This window comes from Pogoniulus pusillus, chromosome 25, assembly GCF_015220805.1.
Source record: "Pogoniulus pusillus isolate bPogPus1 chromosome 25, bPogPus1.pri, whole genome shotgun sequence".
Classification (NCBI taxonomy): domain Eukaryota; kingdom Metazoa; phylum Chordata; class Aves; order Piciformes; family Lybiidae; genus Pogoniulus; species Pogoniulus pusillus.
Genome location: NC_087288.1, coordinates 1601360 through 1621241, shown reverse-complemented (window position 1 = coordinate 1621241; position 19882 = coordinate 1601360). Strand labels below are relative to the sequence as shown.

Sequence of the window (19882 nt, the reverse complement as noted above, 5' to 3'; positions counted from 1 at the left end):
TTTGAGCATTTGGAATGCTTCTGATTTTGCAGAATGCTGCTTTGAAAAAAACAATTACCAACCTACTTCAGCTGAAAAGACTTACTAACATGTGTAACTTAACCACTCCAGTCTTTTCAGTTTGAACAGAGCAGAGGCAGAATACTTTTCAGCTAAAGAATTAGTAGGCTGAAGCTGAGGCAGCAGTGCCCAGGTGGGCAGCAGAGCCAATGGCATCCTGGGCTGGCTCAGGAGCAGTGTGGGCAGCAGCACAAGGGAGGTTCTTCTGCCCCTGTGCTCAGCACTGCTCAGGCCACCCCTTGAGTGCTGTGTCCAGTTCTGGGCTCCTGAATTCAAGAGACATGTTGAGGTGCTGGAAAGTGCCCAGAGCAGGGCAGCAAGGCTGGGGAGGGGCCTGGATGTTGTTAGGAAGTTGTTGTCAGAGAGAGTGATTGGCATTGGAATGGGCTGCCCAGAGAGGTGGTGGAGTCTGTGTGGCTGGAGGTGTTGAAGCCAAGCCTGGCTGGGGCACTTAGTGCCATGGCCTGGTTGCTTGGCCAGGGCTGGGTGCTAGGTTGGGCTGGATGAGCTTGGAGCTCTCTTCCAACCTGTTTGGTTCTTTGATTCTGTGAATTAGTAGAAATTGAAGGTAGTGTTAACCATGCTGGAGAAGAGAAACCTGATCAGCTGCAGCATGCTGAAGGGGATCTGCTAGAATTGTCCCTGCAGGAAACAAAGCATTCAATAAATGCTACTTTCCTGCTGTCTTTACATCTAAATTGTGTCTAATAATGGGAGCTTGGTCATCCTGAGATCAATCCAAGCCCAGTAATGGAATCACTGTAGAGGACTTAAATATTTACTTAGAAAGTGTAATGCATTTTTATTAGATTTTATGTTAGATCTAACTAAGACAAAATAAATATGCTGAGGCATTTCTAAATTGGCTCAGCTGGGCAGAATTAGGGGAGCAGCAGCAAGAAACTAAGCTGGGAAATCTTTGGTACAGCATTTTGCTTCTGTGGTAAGTTTACAGAGGACCCCTGGCATGATCCCTTGCTGTGTATGCAGCCTAGAGGACCACAGAGCTGTGTCTGTGCTCATGGTGAGCTCAAGGCCCTGCAGAAGCTGGTTTGGGGGTTGAGTTTGTCAGGGTTTTTTTATATTGTAGACTGCAGAACCTTGTGGGTGGAAGAGTAGGAAGGACAATTGCATTAAAGATCAGGGACAGCCTCAGGCTGTGCTGCCATCTGTGAGACCTGGCCAGGCTGGAGAGTTGAGGGAGAGGAACCTAATGGAGCTCTACAAGGGCAGGAGTAGAGTCCTGCAACCTGGAGAGGACTTCTCCAGGCTCCACACCCCCAGCTCCCTCAGCTGCTCCTCAGCCCTGTTCTCCAGACTTTCCCCAGCTTTGTTGCCCTTCTCTGGACCTGCTCCAGCCCCTCAATGTCCTTCTTGGAGTGAGGGGCCCAAAAGTGAACCTAGGACTCAAGGTGTGGCCTCAGCAGAGCTCAGTCTAGAGGGGCAATTGCTGCCCTGCTCATGCTGGCCACACCATTGCTGATCCAGACCAGGATACTGGTGACCTTCTTGGGCACCTGAGCACACCCTGGCTCATCTTCAGCCACTTGTTGACCCCAAATCTTTCTCTGGTGGACGACTTCCATCCACTCTGCCCCAAGCATGGGAGTTATTGTGATCCAACTGCAGGACCCAGCACCTGACCTTGTTGAACCTCATCTCCCTGACCTCAGCCATCTACCAGGCAAGTCCTTAAGCCTTGCAGTGACTTGAGAGAATAATCCTTCATGGTAAAGCATGCAGAGAACATGTAAGATCAAAGAGGAAAGCAAATAGCCAAGAGTGCAGCTAGCAGTTGGCTTTGCTTTGAGTAAGGGCCAGCAGTGTGCTCAGGTGGCCAAGAAGGCCAGTGGCATCCTGGCATGTATCAGGAGTAGTGTGGCTAGAGGTCTGGGAATGTGATTGTCCCCTCTGTACAGCACAGGTGAGGCCACAGCTTGAGAACTGTGTTCAGTTTTGGGCCCCTCACTACAAGAAGGGCATCTAGGTGCTGGAGGGTGTCCAAAGAGCAGCTAAGCTGCCTTGGACCCAGTTCTTATAAGGAGCAGCTGAAGGAGCTGGGGTTTAGTCTGGGGAAAAGTAGGGTAAGTAGGACAAGGGAGGTTCTTCTGCCCCTGTGCTCAGCACTGCTCAGGCCACCCCTGCAGTGCTGTGTCCAGTTCTGGGCTCCTGAATTGCAGAGAGCTGTTGAGGTGCTGGAAGGTGTTTGGAGCAGGGCAGCAAGGCTGGGGAGGGGCCTGGAGCACAGCCCTGTGAGGAGAGGCTGAGGGAGCTGGGGGGGTGCAGCCTGCAGCAGAGGAGACTCAGGGCAGAGCTCATTGCTGCCTGCAGCTGCCTGCAGGGAGGCTGTAGCCAGGTGGGGTTGGGCTCTGCTGCCAGGCAGCCAGGGACAGAAGAAGGGGACACAGCCTGAAGCTGTGCCAGGGCAGGTCTAGGCTGGATGTTGTTAGGAAGTTCCTGCCAGAGAGAGTGATTGGCATTGGAATGGGCTGCCCAGGGAGGTGGTGGAGTCTGTGTGGCTGGAGGTGTTGAAGCCAAGCCTGGCTGGGGCACTTAGTGCCATGGTCTGGTTGGTTGGACAGGGCTGGGTGCTAGGTTGGGCTGGCTGAGCTTGGAGCTCTCTTCCAGCCTGCCTGATTTTATGATTCTAAGAGACCTCATTGCCCTCTGTAGCTCCCTCAAAGGAGGCTGGAGTGAGATAGAGGTTGGTCTCTTCTCACATCCAGCAAGCGACAGGACAAGTGGGAACAGCCTTGACTTGTGCCAAGGGAGGTTCAGGTTGGATGTAAGAAAAGAAGTTCTTCACAGCAAGGATTGTCAGGCATTGGAACAGGCTGCCCAGCAGTGGAGTCACCTTCCTGGAGGTGTTTAGAGTATGCCTGGATGTGATGCTGAGGGACATGGTTTAGCACCAGCCTTGGTATAGTTAGAGACTGCTTGGACTTAACGATCTCAAAGGTCTCCTCCAACCTGGAGGGTTCTGTGATTCTACCATTCTAAGTGGCAATGTTTCAGTGTCCTGATGCTGCTGGGACACAGCCCCAGCTCATCCTGCAGGCTATCAGTCAGCCTGGGCAGATAACTGCAGTTGGCACTCAGGCACATCCCAGACCATCAGCATCACACTCAGGGGGAAGTGTGATGAGGAGAGGGGAGCCTCCTGCTTGGGCTCCTGCTGAGGCTGCCAATCCTGGGCTCAGCTGCCCCTGCTGGGCTGCTTTCCTGCTTAGTGTGACTGCTGTACCTTTGCAGGGCAGAGTATAGCTTTAAAGCCCACATACTGGCATTGGTGTCAGTTCTTTTTTGCTTCACTAAGTCAGTTTTCACTCCAACCCACAGATCCTCTCTCCTTTTTGCCTCCTCATGCTCCTCTGCTGAGGAGGGGTCGTAGGGTGATAGAGCAACTGCTAGAGTCTAGCCCCAGATACAGGCTACAAGTAGACTTATTCACTTAAATAAAACATGTTGATATTGAGGGGGTGGAGAAAGATTGGAGTTTAAGCAGCTCACACACAGGTGGGTTTTATGACAAATAGCATCTGAATGTAGAGAGAAAGTTCATGATGAAAAGGGTCAAGAGAATGAAGCCCAGCAGCAGGCAGGTTGGGTCATTCAAGCAGCTATTGAAATACAATCCTGATCAGCACTGCAAGGAGGATTAGCTGCAATGATTGAGTAGAGCTACAAGTTTTCATTTGAAGGATTAAATTGTTCCAAAGCAAGATTAGCTGTCCTGGATCTTCAGCTTCTCACCTCCCGCTACAAAGAGCTGCGTTTAGAGCACACAATGTAACTGGGGGTAGGAAACTGCTGCTGTTGTTGAAATAACACAGAGCATACAGAACAAGCTGTGAAATTACAGCTGAGCTTCTCTGGCATGCCCAGCAAACCAGAGGGTTTCAGACAGCATCCTCTCAAAGAATCTTTCAGGCTGTACCAGACCCTTGTTCTGTCTGCCCACTCTGATAACTGCATGTTCCCTGCTTGTCTTTTGAAATGGGGAGAGATGGTTGCTGGGGGTCATAGAATCGGACAGGGTTGGAAGGGACCACAAGGATCAGCCAATTCTAACCCCTCTGCCATGGGCAGGGACACCTCACTCTACAACAGGTTGCTCAAGGCTTCGTCCAGCCTGGTCCTGAACACCTCTGGGGAGATTGTGGAGCACAGAACCACAGAATGTGAGCAAAGATTCTGTGCTCCACAACCTCCCTGGGCAACCTGTGCCAGTGTCTCACCACCCTCACTGCAAACAACTTCTGCCTAACATCCAGTTCCAATCTCCCCTCTGCCAGTAACCCATTACCCCTTGACCTGTCATTACCAGACCTTGTCAGTAGTTCCTCCCCAGCCTTCCTGTAGCCCTCTTCAGACCCTGGAAGGTCACTCCAAGGTCTCCTTGAAGCCTTCTCTTCTCCAGCCCACAGAGCCCCAGCTCTGGTTTAAAGTGAATCTTGTAGAGTAGGGTTCTAGGTTGGACTTGGTGATCCTGAGGGGCTTTGCCAAGCTGGATACTTCTGTGATTCTCTGCTTTGCACTGCTGACACATCCCAGACAGTGTCACGTTTGAAGCAGCACCTGCCCAAGGCAGGCTGGACAGCAGCAAGGCAGCCAGCAGCAACCTTCCCAGTCAGCTCTGGGGGGGAGATGGTAAAGGTCTCTGTCAGGATCTGGTGGCTCACAAGCAGGCAGCATGTAAAAGGAGCACTTCCCCTTTTTGCTCTACAGCAATCCCCTCTCTAGTAGCCTGTCAAACTAATTTGTAGCCAGAGTCTATGGTGATGCTTCAGAGAGGTTAGAATCCTCTTTGAATCTCAGAAGTGTTTCCTGTGGAGTCTGTTGCTCTTGACAAGACCTTTTAACTTTGAAGTGCTGTCGACTTTTCCTGGTAATGGAAGGTGTGCAGACAAATGGAGCTCTTCTGAGACAGCCTTAGCTAGACCTGGGCTTCTTGCTTTGCTCAGCTCTTTAGCCATTGGAGTCTTCAAAGCATCTGTCCCTAATTTAATCCAAAGTGTCTCCAGCTTTGATGGCTGTAGGAAACGTGTGGAAGTTTCTTCTGGAGGCAGTGCCCTTACCAGCTGAGGCCCTGGGCAGGGCTTTGGTCAGCTTCCATGGTTCTTCAGACAGTGAGGACCATTCCTTTTCATTTCTTCAGGCAACCTTTGGAACGCCTGTTAAACGATTCCTTTGTAGGAAGTCTTCTGTCCACATCCAGGCTGTCTTCTCTAAACCTCCCCTGCTGCAGCCTGAGGCCATTTCCTCTCCTGCTATCTCCCCATACTAGAGAGAAGAGCTCAACCCTCACCTCCCTGCAGCCTCCTCTCGGGGAGCTGTAGAGAGCAACGACGTCTCCCCTCAGCCTCCTTTTCTCCACCCCACCCTGTTTTTCCTCAGCTGCTCCTCCCCAGCCCTGTTCTCCAGACCCCTCACCAGGTCTCTTGCCCTTCTCTGGACACACTCCAGCACTTCAATGTCTTTTTTGTAGCCAGGGCCCCAGAACTCAACCCAGGATTCCAGGAGCAGCCTCACCAGTGCCCAGCACAGGGGCACAGTCCTTTCCCTGCTCCTGCTGGCCACACTATGCCTGATCCAGGCCAGGATCACAGGATGTCAGGGGTTGGGAGGAACCCAAAGAGGTCATCGAGTCCAACCTGTTTGCCTTCCTGGCCACCTGAGCACACTGCTGGCTCACGTTCTGGTGGCTGTTAATCGACACCTCCAGCTCCTTTTCTGCTTTAGAGGAGGGTTATAGATTGGACTTGGGGATCCTGAGGAGCTTTTCCAACCTGGATATTGCTGTGAGTCTGTGATTCTCAGCTTGGCAGCAGAAAGAGCTTGGCCCATTGCTGTTTGTGCTCAACAGGGCCCACAGTTTCTCCTTTTCTCCTGCACAAAAGACCATTGCTTGCTGATGTTTCCACCTTAGTGGACTTGTTAAACTTGGCTGACCCAGCCAGGATGGCCAGCATCTGCCATAGGTGCCACTGATAACTCCCTGTTTGAGGGGCCAGAGCAGCAACAGCTGTCAGTTCCTTTCCTCAGCCTTCACAAAGGTAGTTCAGAGGAGTGGAGCTAAGGTCCAGGACACTGAAGAGAAGAACTTAGGGGTGTCAGTGGATGAGAAACTTAGGATGAGCTGGCAGTGATTGCTTGCAGCCCAGCAGGCAGCTGTGTGCTGGGCTACATCCAAAGCAGTGAGAGCAGCGGCACAGGGAGGGGATTAGAATCACAGAATCAGTCAGGGTTGGAGGGGACCACAAGGATCAGGCAGTTCCAACCCCCCAGCCCTGGGCAGGGACACCCTACCCTAGAGCAGGCTGCCCACAGTGATCTAGTGTGAGGTGTCCCTGCCCGTGGTAGGGGGGTTGGAACTGGCTGGTCCTTGTAGTCCCTTCCAAACCTGCCTGATTCTGTGATTCTGTGGTCTGGCCTTTGGGTTTTCCCTCATGCTCCTCAGCACAGGACACTTCTGGCATAGCACTGCTGTGGCATCTTCATCAGCAACTCCAGCTTGAGCTGAAGTTCCTATTTTTCATGAGCCTTCAGAAGGAACACAGGCTATTAAATTTTGTTCTGAATGAGAGCATCTTTAGACATGCTCAGGTTGTAGCACTTGGTTTCCTCTGCATGTACAGCTCAAGAACAATCTGAATCCTCTTGCATATTGCAAGAGGTTTGTCTAAGCCTGTTTTAGGTAATTAATAATTTATTGGGGGGTGCCTCAGGGACTACTCTTGTGCAGGGAAGAACATTTCTGGTGGATTAGTGCACTGACTGTCTGTGTTTGTCATGCAGAGTAATAAGACACTTGATGGCCAGCCAGGGAATGTGACTTTTGTATCTAAAGACTGTGATGCAGATGCACCTGAAGGTAAGAGACATTCATTGCTTTCACTTCTCCTGTGACACATGCAATGAACAGCTCCACCTCTTCATGGTTTTCATTTGCCTTTCTCTGAGATGAAGCTTTGATGCACACCTGTCATAGAATGGTAGGGGTTGGAAGAGACCTTTGGGGATCATTCAGTCCACCCCCCCCTGCCAGAGCAGGGTCACCTAGGGGAGGCCACACAGGAATGCATCCAGATTGGCCTTGAAAGTCTCCAGTGAAGAACACAACACAATCTCTCTGGGCAGCCCACTCCAGGGCTCCAGCAGCCTCACAGTAAAGAAGTTTCTCCTCATGTTGAGTGGAACCTCCTGTGTGCCAGCTTGTCCCCATTGTTCCTTGTCCTGTCACAGGGCACCACCAAACAGAGGCTGGCACCTTCATCCTGACACCTCAGCTATTGATAGACACTGATCAGATCCCCTCTCAGCCTTCTCTTCCCCAGACTAAACAGCTATGTCTAGAAGTGACTGTAACAATGCATTCCAGTTCACTTTGAACTCTCCCATTTGCTCTACCATGGATGTAGAGGGGATGATAAAACTTTCAGTCTGTCTCCATGCAACTTCTGTGTCCCCCTTGCTCTCTTGTCTCCATGCAGTTTCTGTCCTCCTCTCTCTCTTGTCTCCATGGAGCTTCTCCCTCTCTCTCTCTCTCTCTCTCTCTCTCTCTCTCTCTCTCTCTCTCTCTCTCATCTTGTTGCAGCTTCTGTTCTACTCTCTCCCCCTTGCTCTCTTGTCTCCATGCAGTTTCTGTCCTCCTCTCTCTCTTGTCTCCATGGAGCTTCTGTCTCCCTCTCTTTCTCTCTCTTTCTCATCTCATTGCAGCTTCTGTCCTCCTCTCTCCCCCTCGCTCTGTCTCCATGCAGTTTTTGTCCCCCTCCCTCGCTCTCTGTCTCCATGCAGCTTCTGTCTCCCTCCCTCTCTCTGTCTCCATGCAGCTTCTGTCTCCCCCTCACTCTCTGTCTCCTTGCAGCTTCTGTCTCCCCCTCACTCTCTGTCTCCATGCAGCTTCTGTCTCCCTCCCTGTCTCATCTACACACAGCTTCTGTCTTACTTTCTCTCTCTGTCTGCCTCCATACAACTTCTGTCCCACTCCCTCCCTCTCTTTGTCTCCATGAGAAGCTAGGAGTGAGTTTGCAGCCTGGCTTCATTTCTATTGGCTTTTAGGGTGTTTTTTAAATCATGCTGGATTTTTTTGTTCCCTTTCCCTTTGCTTTTCTTTTGGCCCCAAACAAATTCTGCAGTGCTGGAGCTGCATTTGCCATTGCATTGCTGATGCCGCTCTTTAAGGTCACCATTGATTTTCATCGATTGCTTTGGTATCTTGGTTGAAAAATCGAGCTCAGGAAAGGATTTATGGCCTTCAGAGTGCTCCAAATTGTTCTCAGAGTGAAGCTCTCCATTGTTCTCCCTCTGGCCAAAGTTCAGCTCCCCTCCCTATAAAAGGGAGTTGAATTCTCTCTGCACTTTATATACTTGCAAAAGGCTTGGCAGGGTTTTTTACCTGAGAGAGAAGTTGTTGTCCTGTATTCTCATCCCTGTTCCATAGCTACTGCCTTCTGAGTGTCCTTCTAGAAGGTCTTAGCACCTTCTCAGGTTTTCTTTGCCCTGCTTGTGTTACACTATCTCATCTAACACAACTTTTGTACTAGAGGAGGTAGCTGGACCCTTAGCTTGTTCCCAGTCTGTCAGGCTGGGGTCTGCTTTGCAGAGTGGTTCCTTTTTCAGAGTGGTTCTATTTCATCTTCAGATTTAACCTGTAGGTGATAGTCTTGGTCATACAGACATAGAATGGGCTGGGTTGGAAGGGTCTTCAAGATCAGCCAGTTCCAACCCCCCTGTCATGGGCAGGGACACCTCCCACCAGCCCAGATTGCTCAAGGCCTCATCCAACCTGGACTTGAACATCTCCAGGGAAGGAGCATCCACAGCCTCCCTGGGCAACCTGTGCCAGTGTCTCACCATCCTCACCACTGGGCATTTCCTTCGAGTAATTCAGTCTGAATCTGCCCTCCTCAAGCTTCAGTTCATCTCTCCTCATGCTATCACTACAAGCCCTTGTTAAAAAGTCCCTCCCCACCTTTCTTCTAGGTCCCTTGGAGAGGGCATCCATAAGCTCTCTCTGGTGCTTTGTATCATGGAATCATAGAATCAAGCAGGTAGGAAGAGAGCTCCAAGCTCATGCAGCCCAACCTAGCACCCAGCTCTGCCCAACCAACCAGACCATGGCACTAAGTGCCCCAGCCAGGCTTGGCTTCAGCACCTCCAGCCATGGGCACTCCACCACCTCCCTGGGCAGCCCATTCCAGTGCCAATCACTCTCTCTGACAACAACTTCCTAACAACATCCAGCCTAGACCTGCCCTGGCACAGCTTGAGGCAGTGTCCCCTTCTTCTGTCCCTGGCTGCCTGGCAGCAGAGCCCAACCCCACCTGGCTACAGCCTCCCTGCAGGCAGCTGCAGGCAGCAATGAGCTCTGCCCTGAGCCTCCTCTGCTGCAGGCTGCACCCCCCCAGCTCCCTCAGCCTCTCCTCACAGGGCTGTGCTCCAGGCCCCTCACCAGCCTTGCTGCCCTTCTCCAAACACCTTCCAGCACCTCAGCATCTCTCTTCAGTTCAGGAGCCCAGCACTGGACACAGCACTCAAGCTGTGGCCTGACCAGAAGGGTGGATTTTTGTCCTGTTTCACTCATGCTTTCAGTAAATCATTCACCCACCCACCCTTATTTGTGCTGGCTGATTTCAGGCTTAATGTCATTGTAAGAGAGATTTCTATTTTGACAGATGCAATGACTCAATTTATATCCCAACTGCCATATTTCTGTGATTTTTCAAAATAGAACCTAAAGCTTAGGAGGGCAAAATCTGCAGGCTTTGGAAATGAGATCACTCCAAACAGGTTGTACAGATCTTTTGTTTCCTGTAAATACCTTCCTGTCTTGGCTGGTGTTTGCTGCAAGAAGAGGATGCTCACTGGCAGAGCTTTCATTAGGCTTGGCTTTGCTGGGAGTAGTTCATAGAATCAGTCAGGGTTGGAAGGGACCACAAGGAGCAGCCAATACCAACCCCCTGATATGCCCAGGGACACCCTACCCTAGAGCAGGCTGCACACAGCCTCAGCCAGCCTGGCCTCAAACACCTCCAGCCATGGGGCCTCAACCACCTCCCTGGGCAACCCCTGCCAGTCTCTCACCACTCTCCTGCTCAACAACTTCCTCCTCACCTCCAGCCTCACTCTCCCCACCTCCAGCTTTGCTCCATCCCTCCCCAGCTTTTTTGTAGCCCCCTTCCGATCCTGGCAGGCCACAAGAAGGTCACCTGGGAGCCTCCTCTGCTCCAGCCTGCAAAGCCTCTCAACTCCCAAGTGCTTTTCTGCAGGGCTGCTTTCAGTCATCTCTGGCAGCCTCTATGGACAATGAGGATTGTTCTGACCCAGGTGCAGAGCTCTACACTTGCTCTTCTTGAGCCTCACCGAGTTCACATGGTCCCAGCCTTCCAGCTTGTCCAGGTGTCCTCCTGGCTGGCATCCTGTCCCTCTGGCTCATCAGCAGCACCACTCAGCTTCCTTTTTATTGAAAAGTGAGATGAGTGAGAGCATTTCAGTCCCTCTTTGATTCACTCAGCCACAGGAAGTGGAAGTGCAGAGCCTGCCTTGGAAAGCCTGCCAAGTGTAATACCTGATCATGAGAGCTCATGCAAGCCACTGCTGTAGATGCTGCTCTGATGAAATATCTTAACAAAGGAAACTCTTCAAAGGTAGAAACCAGATTTCTGCACCACAATTTCTCTCCTTTTTAAGGACCCTAGGCACAGAGCAAAACCAGCTGCAACCAGCTGCAAGTTAAGATAAAGGTTGGCCAAGCACTCGTAGATGTTATTGATTGCTCTGATTGTAGGTCCTGCAGAAATCACTGAACTGAAACTAAATGCAAATATTGATTTGCTTTCTGAGCTCTTACTCCTGTTTTATTTAAACTGAAGTCATTCCAGCAGGTGGTTTGTTTTATTTGCCTTAAACATAAAGCCAAGTCTGACCTTTTAATGGCTGTGCTGATTGATAAGCTGGTAGCTATCTGCTTTATCTTCCTGAATGCTCTGATGCTGTAGATACAATCTCTGCTCTAAGTACTTTGATTTTTTCCTTTCTGAGATGGTGGAAGAGTCCTTCTTTGATCATGGAGCCACTGAAATGCTGAACAACTTCAATCCTTTTAAAACTTTGGGTTTTAATGGTCAGCGTTTTCTGTGGAGGTGTCTGAAATGTGTTTGGCTTGATGGGAAGGACAATTACACCTCCTGGACAAACAGAAGGCAGTTAAAAGTCTTTCCAGTGAGGATGGTGAGACAGGTTGCTCAGGGAGCTCGTGGATGTCCCTTCCCTGGAGGTGATCAAGGCCTGGTAGATGAGGCTTTGAGTGACTTAAGCTGGTGTGAGCTGTCCCTGCCCAAGGCAGAGGGGTTGGAACTGGATGATTTGGAAGGTCCCTTCCAACCCAAACCATTCTATGAATCTATAGAATCAAGCAGGTTGGAAGAGGCCTCTAGTCCAGCCTTCTGCCATAGGGAAGAAAAAGTGGATTTCAATCATAGAATCAAGCAGGCTGGAAGAGAGCTCCAAGCTCATGCAGCCCAACCTAGCACCCAGCCCTGGCCAAGCAACCAGGCCATGGCACTAAGTGCCCCAGCCAGGCTTGGTTTCAGCACCTCCAGCCACGGCCACTCCACCACCTCCCTGGGCAGCCCATTCCAATGCCAATCACTCTCTCTGCCAACAACTTCCTCCTAACATCCATCCTGAACCTGCCCTGGCACAATTTGATGCTGTGTCCCCTTGTTCTGTTGCTGGTTGCCTGGCAGCAGAGCCCAACCCCACCTGGCCATAACATCCTTTCTGGAAGCTGTAGAGAGTATGAGCTCTGCCCTGAGCCTCCTCTTCTCCAGACTCTCCAATTGGAAAAACTGGATGGGTTGATTCTGTGATTCTACAGAGCAGTCTAACCTACAAGCACAGAAAGCTGCCTGCTGCTTCATCCCAGGAGCAGGGCTGCTTGGCTTTCAACAAGCACAGTGCAGTATTTAGGGTTAAATAGACCATTGGTGGGGGATTAGCATGATAGTGTCTGCTTTCCTGCAGCAAAGCTTGTATTTATCTACTGCTGCAGTCCAGCAGCTAAACCTGCTTTCTGCTTGATGCCACAGGCCACAATAGCTTAGCTGCATGCAACAGCCCAGAAGCCAGAACGTAGTATAGCAGACAACATTTTACAACTCAATAAAGCCTTTTTTCACAGGCTCACAGGGAGCTAGGGGCTGGAAGGGACCTCTGGAGATGTTTGAGTCCCTTGCCAGAGCAGGAGCAGAGGATCTAGCACAGGTTGCACAGGAGCACATGCAGACAGGGCTGGAAAGGCTCCAGAGAAGGAGACTCCACAACCTCTCTGGGCAGCCTGTGCCAGGGCTCTGAGACCCTTCCAGTCAAGAAGTTCTTCCTCATGTTGATATGGAACCTCCTGTGCTGCAGCTTCCATCCATTACCCCTGGTGCTACCCCAGGGCACAAGTGAGCAGAGCCTGTCCCTGCCTTCCTGGCCCCCAGCCCTCAGCTATTGATAGACATTGCTCAGATCCCCTCTCAGCCTTCTCCTCTGCAGCCTAAGCAGCCCCAGGGCTGCTCCTCCTCAGGCAGTGCTCCAGTCCCTGCAGCATCCTTGTAGCCCTCACTGTGCACAAAAGGCTTCTCTCCTGATTAGCAGGGGAGGTTGTTTAGGTTTTATTTGCTTTCTTAAGCTTTTAAAGTAGCAAATTCAATATATTTGTGGTAGGCAAGCCCAGCAGTTTTCCCTCCTGGATCCAGTTGGATCCATGTGATCATTATTTCCCAGGACTGAGCTGTTGGGTCCACTTCTCGGTCGAGCCTAAGGTCAAGCAGAGGAGTTCAATTAATTGATTAGGACTGGACTAAGCATTGAAAACTTGCTGGAGGATTAGCCAAAGGTTGATGAGATTGAATGTAGATGAGGACTGACTCAGGTGGAAGCCTTTTCCCCACCTTCATTATGAGAACTGATAAGCACCATCTGTCTGTCTTGCTGTACTAGAAGACCATGAAAGCTTTGCTCTAAGCATCATTCACTTCCAATGCATAAGATGCTATAAATTCCCCTTTGGAGTCTCTCATTGCCTTAATTGGGGAAAGAAGCCTTACCTGCTGTTGCTGAATGCTGAGGACAGCCTCAGCTGGCATCTTGCATAGGCAAACGTGCCCCAAGTCCAGCTGCATTCCAGGTGGGAATGAAATCTCTATTTCTCTCAGGCAGCAACCTGTAACTGCAGCTGGTGAAGCTACATTCAGGTGGTTCTTGTTCAGGAGGCTGCTGGAGCACTGCAGCAGCTCTGTTTGGTGGTGCCCAGTGCCAGGACAAGGAGCAGTGGGTACAAAGTGGAGCACAGGAGGTGCCACCTCAGTGTAAGGAGAAACGTCTTTACTTTGAGGGTCCCTCTCCAGCATTCCTGTAGGTTCCTTGAGGAGGCTGAGGGAGTTGGGGGTGTGCAGTCTGGAGAAGAAAAGGCTCCAGGGTGACCTAATAGCAGCCTGACAGGACCTCAAGGGGCTACAAGCAGGCTGCAGAGGGACTGTTTGCAGAGGCCTGCAGGGACAGTCCAAGTGCAGTGGTTTGAAATGAGAGCAGAGCAGATTGAGATTGGATGTGAGGAACAAGTTCTGCAGCAGGAGGGTAGTGAAACACTGCAACAGGTTGCCCAGGGAGGTGGTTGGGGCCCCATGCCTGGAGATATTCAAGATGAGGCTCAGCAAGGCAACTTGATCTAGTGGAGGATGTCCCTGCTGACTGCAGAGGGGCTTGGACTGGACAAGCTTTGGAGGTCCCTTGCAACTCAAACCATTCTAGGAGCTCCAAATATGGCTTACCCAATGGAAAGGATCTATTCATGAAGGTGCTCACTGCCTAGAAGATCCTGCAGCTGGGCTGGATGAATGCCACTGGACTGGGCAGGTCCCATCTAAAGTGGGAGAGATTGCAGTCTGGATTACAGTCAGATGCACCACAGCATGGCTGAAGGAGGCAGAAGGTGGGAAAGGATGGGAAGGAAGACAGAGGTTGTTGACTCTTTCTCTGGAGGCATTCCAAAGCCACCTGGACATGTTCCTGTGTGATTTACTGGGGGTGATGCTGCTCTGGCAGGGGGGCTGGACTAGATGATCTGCAGAGACCCCTGCCAACCCCTGCCATTCTGTGATTCTGTGTGTATCTGTGACATTGTGCTACCTGGCTGCTTGCATTCTGCAATCTCAGGTCCATGTTCATCCCTAGGGTGTTGCTCTCAACAGCTGTGTGTGTCAGCATTTAGGATCTTCAGGGGAGGCTCAGGAAGACCTTCTTGCAGCACTTCAAACTTCAGTCAGTAATTCCAAGGCAAGAGATAGCAATTCCATGGCTTGTGCATGAACACAGAGAGCCTGTAGTTAACGGTGTGCAGGGTGTCCAAAGCTATCTGGCTTCAGTAACACAAAGAAGCCTTTTCTCCTCTGCAGGCTGATCCAATTATTGCTTTCCCCTGGCCTAGAAGGAAAAGGCCATTATCTCTGTCTGGGATTAACATGGCTTCATTTGTTAGTCCTTGCTCAGTGCTCTGCCTTTTCATTATCCACGTGGCCTGGTAGCATGAGGGCTGCTCTTCACCCAAAGGTGTGTAAGAAGCATCCAAATCAAGTCATCCTTTGGACTAAGGAATAATGAGATGGACAGGTTTGGCTCTTTGAAGCCCATGAAATGGGTTTCCTTTAGTCTGTTACCAGACTGAAATCTTGGCACCCTCACAGGTTCTCTGTAACCAAGCTAAAGCTGAAATCTTACAGCTGGGTGCAGTTTTCCACTCTGCTAGGATGAACTTCAAATCTGAACTGGCAGGAAAAAACCTGAGAGCTGTTGGAGCAAGTCCAGAGCAGGATCATGAGGATGATCAGAGGGCTGGAGAACCTTTCCTGTGCAGACAGGATGGCAGCATTAAGGCTGTTCAGCATGGAGAAGAGAAGGATCCAGGAAGACCTTGTAGGAGCCTTTCAATACCTGAAGGAGCCTACAAGAAAACAGGGGAAGGACTTTTTACAGAAGCTTGTGGTGACAGGATGAGAGGGAATGGATTGAAGCTTGAGGAGGGCAGATTTAGACTGGAGGTTCGGAAGAAATTCTTCCCAGTGAGGGTGGTGAGACACTGGCACAGGTTGCCCAGAGGTTGTGGAGCACAGAATCAGATCTTCAATCACATTCTGTGCTTCTGTGCTCCACAACCTCCCTGTGCCAGTGTCTCACCACCCTCACTGCAAACAACTTCTTCCTAACATCCAGTCTCAATCTCCCCTCTGCCAGTTCAAACCCATTCCTCCTCGTCCTATCATTACAAGATCTTGTCAATAGTTCCTCCCCAGCCCCCTTCAGATCCTGCAAGGCCACTCCAAGGTCTCCTACAAGCCTTCTCCAGGCTGCAGATCCCCAACTCTCACAGCAGAGCTGCTGCAGCCCTCTGAGCATCTTGGTGGCCTCCTCTGCACTGGCTCCAACAGTTCATGTCCTACTTGTGCTGGGGGCTCCAGAACTGCACCCAGGACTGCAGGTGGGGTCTGAGGAGAGCAGAGCCAAGGGGCAGAATCCCCTCCCTTGCCCTGCTGCCCACACTGCTCTTGCTGCAGCCCAGCACAGGGTTGGCTGTGTTATGTCTTAGCCCACCTAGGAATGTCTTGGTGCAGGACACTGCGCTGGGGCACTGAGGGAGCTGGGGGTGTGCAGCCTGCAGAAGAGGAGGCTCAGGGCAGAGCTCATTGCTGTCTGCAGCTGCCTGCAGGGAGGCTGTAGCCAGGTGGGGTTGGGCTCTGCTGCCAGGCAGCCAGCAACAGAAGAAGGGGACACAGCCTCAAGCTGTGCCAGGGCAGGTCTAGGCTGGACGTTAGGAGGAAGTTGTTGCCAGAGAGAGTGATTGGCACTGGAATGGGCTGCCCAGGGAGGTGGTGGAGTCTGTGTGGCTGGAGGTGTTGAAGCCAAGCCTGGCTGGGGCACTTAGTGCCATGGTCTGGTTGGTTGGGCAGGGCTGGGTGCTAGGTTGGGCTGGCTGAGCTTGGAGCTCTCTGCCAACCTGCTTGGTTCTGTGATTCCCTAGAGACGTTTTCACAAGGTCAAAGCATTCCAAAATATTTACCCTCATCTATTTCATGCAATTGCTGTCAAGAGCCATCTGTAAGGCTTTCAGCTGCTTGGTTTAACTCGAGGAACCAGCTGGAGAGCTGCAGATGGTGGTGATGATCCTGTCTGCTATTAGGAAGTATCTTCACTTTACCAGCACTCCTTATCTTGGCTGAATCTCTTCCTTCTCCATGGACCTGCCACACACACAGGCTGTCAGGGTTGGGAAGTGACCTCTGGACATCTTCCTGTCTAAAGCCCTTTCTGCCAGAGCAAGACCAGAGAAATTTGATGTAATTAATATCCTGGAATTGTGAACACAGAGCTGAATGCTCTCCAAAACCTGTGGACTTATTCTGCTGTCAGTCAGAGTGAGCAGATTTGGAGCTGTGCTAATCCTCTTTTGCTTTCCTTCCAGAGCAGTGCATCGTCACCAGGACCTACCTCTTCCTTCATAAATTCTGGTTCTTCAGTGCTGCCTACTACTTTGGGAACTGGGCATTCATTGCAGTAAGTGCTGTGTGTGGGGCTCACTAAATCAGGCTGCATCATTTACATTGCATGTGCAGATTTGTAATGGGCAAATTACTCAATTATGGAGTGGCCCAGGTTGGATGGGAACTTGGAGACCTTCTCCCCTTTTACTCTGCTCTGGTAAAGCTGCAACTAGAACACTGTGTCCAGTTCTGGGCCCCTCAGTTGAAGGATCACGGGGAACTGCTGGAGAGAGTCCAGCACAGAGCCCCCAAGCTGCTGCAGGCAGTGGAACATCTCCTGTGAGCATAGGCTGAGGGAGCTGGGGCTGGGAGCTTGGAGCGGAGGAGCCTGAGGGCTGCCCTCAGTGCTGTGCTAAAGATGTGCAGGGCTGGAGCCAGGCTTTGCTAAGGGATGTCCAAGGACAGGACAAGGGGCACTGGGGGCAAGCTGGAGCAGAGGAGGTGCCATGGGAACAGCATGGCAAACATTTTCACTGTGTGGGAGTTGGAGCAGGCTGCCCAGAGAGATTTTGCAGTCTCCTTCTCTGGAGACGTTCAAACCCCACCTGCGTGTGTTTCTGTGTGCCCTGCTCTGGGTGATCCTGCTCTGGCAGAGGGTTTGGGCTTTGATCTTTTTGGGTCCCTTCCCAACCCTAACATTCTGTGGTTCTGTAATCATCTCCCCCAACCTCCCTGCCTTGGGCAGGGATGCTTCTGAACTAGACTTGGTGCTCAAGACCTCATCAACCTGGCCTTGAACACCCCCAGGCAGGAGGCAGCCACAGCCTCCCTGGGCAGCCTGTGCCAGACTCTCACCACCCTGGTAGTGAAGAACTTCCTCCTCAGCTCCAGTCTAACCCTCCTCTGCCTCAGCTCCAAACCATTCCCCCTTGGCCTGTCTCCAGACCCTCTCAGGACAAGTTCCTCTTCAGCCTTCCTGATGGATACCTTCAGACTCTGGCAGGCAGCTCTGAGGTCTCCCTGGATCCTTCTTCTCTGCAGGGAGTACCCCCACAGCTCCCTCAGTCTGTGCTCATAGCAGAGCTGCTTCAGCCCTGGAATCACCTTTGTGGCCTCCTCTGGCCTGAATCCAGCAGCTCTGTGTCCTCCTGCTGGGGACAGCAGAGCTGGAGGCAGGATTGGAGGTGAGGTCTGAGCAGAGCAGAGCCGAGGGGCACAATCCCCTCTCTTGCCCTGCTTCCCACACTCTGGCTGCAGCCCAGGACATGATTTGCCTTCTGAGCTGCAAGTGCAGGTTGCTGGTTCTTGTTTGTCAGCTGGCACCCCCAAGCCCTTCTCCAGACTGCTCTTGAGCCTCTCCCTGCCCAGCCTCTCTGTGTGCTTAGGATTGCCCCAACATCACTAAATCAACTTGGACCATTTGCAGTCACTGAATCATTTGGTTTGCCCCACTGCCCCTTCTGCCTTCATAGAATCAGTCAGGGTTGGGACCACAAGGATCAGCCAGTTCCAACCCTCCTGCCATGCCCAGGGACACCCTACCCTAGAGCAGGCTGCACACAGCCTCAGCCAGCCTGGCCTCAAACACCTCCAGCCATGGGGCCTCAACCACCTCCCTGGGCAGCCCATTCCAGCCTCTCACCACTCTCATGGTGAAGAACTTCCTCCTCACATCCAGTCTGAACCTACCCACCACACCTCTTGCCCTTGGATGCCACTCAAACCATGGTGACTTTTCCTCCTCTTTTTCAACTTGCAGGTCTTTCTCATTGGGTTGATTGTTTCATGCTGCAAAGGCAAGAAATCAGTCATTGAAGGCGAAGTGGATGAAGATGATTCAGACCTGAGTGATGATGAACTCTCTTCTTACTACCACTGACAGCTTTTTTTTGTGTGTCTCCAAACCAATTTGAAGTTACAGTGAAAGTCTTAGCCATGTGGAATTGGTGTCCCAGTAAGCATCCTTGCACCTATACAAAGAGAGGGAATAAATGTGCTCACTTACAGGGGCGGTGAACCCCAGAAGATCACTTCTTTTGTCTCACTGGTTATCACAGCAAATAGTGAAGCTGGCTTGGAATAACAGATATGAACCCTTGGTTTCTGATTCACTGTCTGTGTAACTTGCTGCTGCCTGATTCGAGCTGTTGTAACTATTTCATCGTTCCTCACTTTGGTTAACTTCAGTTTTCCTCAGCACTTCCATGCCTACCTTGTGGGACTTCTTTTCTGGAAGCTGATAGATAAAACTAACTAAAAGACTGCAGCTGAAGTATTCTGTCCTGTAGGACTTCTTCTCTGGAAGCTGATAGATAAAAAACTAACTAAAAGACTGCAGCTGAAGTATTCTGTCCTGTAGGACTTCTTCTCTGGAAGCTGATAGATAAAAAACTAACTAAAAGACTGCAGCTGAAGTATTCTGTTCTGTAGGACTTCTTCTCTGGAAGCTGATAGATAAAACTAGCTAAAAGACTGCAGAAGAGCTGCTGCTGGGAAGATGTGGATGAGGTGTTCACTTCCAGAGGGATGTGGCTTCACTTTGCCATTAGTTTTGGTGGCACTTTTGGTTGTCTCTCCTTTAAAATAGGCCCCAGAAAAACATCCACTGGAGTGGTGATGCTCCCAGACTGAACAAGAAATTGTTTCCATCCTCTGCTCCCCACTGAGTTAATTACCAGAGGAATCCTCAGGTGGTTTTTTACCCTAGCAAGGTACCCAGGACAATATTCAGCATGGCTGCAGTGCTTTAGTCCAGTTGTGAAGCTGCCTGGTGCCTGCCCTGGTAAATAATAACCAAGGGAATAATGAGGAGGTGATTAAGTTGTAACTTATTTTCCCCCTTGAATGCAAATGGTCTAACCTGAAGCTCTCTTGCAGTATTTCATGTGGCTGGTGTCAACTTGTTTACAAGTCAACATGTTTCTATAAACACAGCTCATAAATGTCCTTGGCATTCCTGCCTTTGTGAAGCAAGGTGGTGGTTGTTTTAACTCTGCAGCTGCCTGAGCTGGGTTTTCTAGGGCTCAAAAATGTCAGCAGATGCCTTTTGGCAGGCTCTGAAGCAGCAAAACTTGACCAGTAGAGGTTTTGAAACTTCTAGTGCTGGGGTGGGTCCAGAGGGGGCCACAAAGGTGATCAGAGAGCTGGAGGCAGGGGTCAGGCTGGGAGAGTTGGGGCTGCTCCCTTCTAAAGCAAGGTCACCTAGAGCAGGTTGCACAGGCTGGCACCCAGCTGAGTTTTAACATGTCTGTGGAGAAGGAGACTCCAGCAGCTCTGGAGCTGTTCAAGGCAGGACTGGA

At 51.0% G+C, this 19882-nt stretch overlaps 1 protein-coding gene across 1 annotated transcript in view; it reads left to right on the top strand.

Moving 5' to 3' along the window:
• Positions 1-19529, top strand: part of LMBRD1 (LMBR1 domain containing 1) — a 66288-nt gene extending 46759 nt beyond the window's left edge. Inside the window, exons 14-16 of the mRNA XM_064164140.1 lie at positions 6859-6934; positions 16565-16656; positions 18343-19529. Of these exons, the coding sequence (XP_064020210.1) occupies positions 6859-6934; positions 16565-16656; positions 18343-18462 (288 nt within the window). The 3' untranslated portion in view covers positions 18463-19529. The remainder of the gene's footprint in view (positions 1-6858; positions 6935-16564; positions 16657-18342) is intronic.
• The last annotated feature ends 353 nt before the right edge of the window (positions 19530-19882 follow it).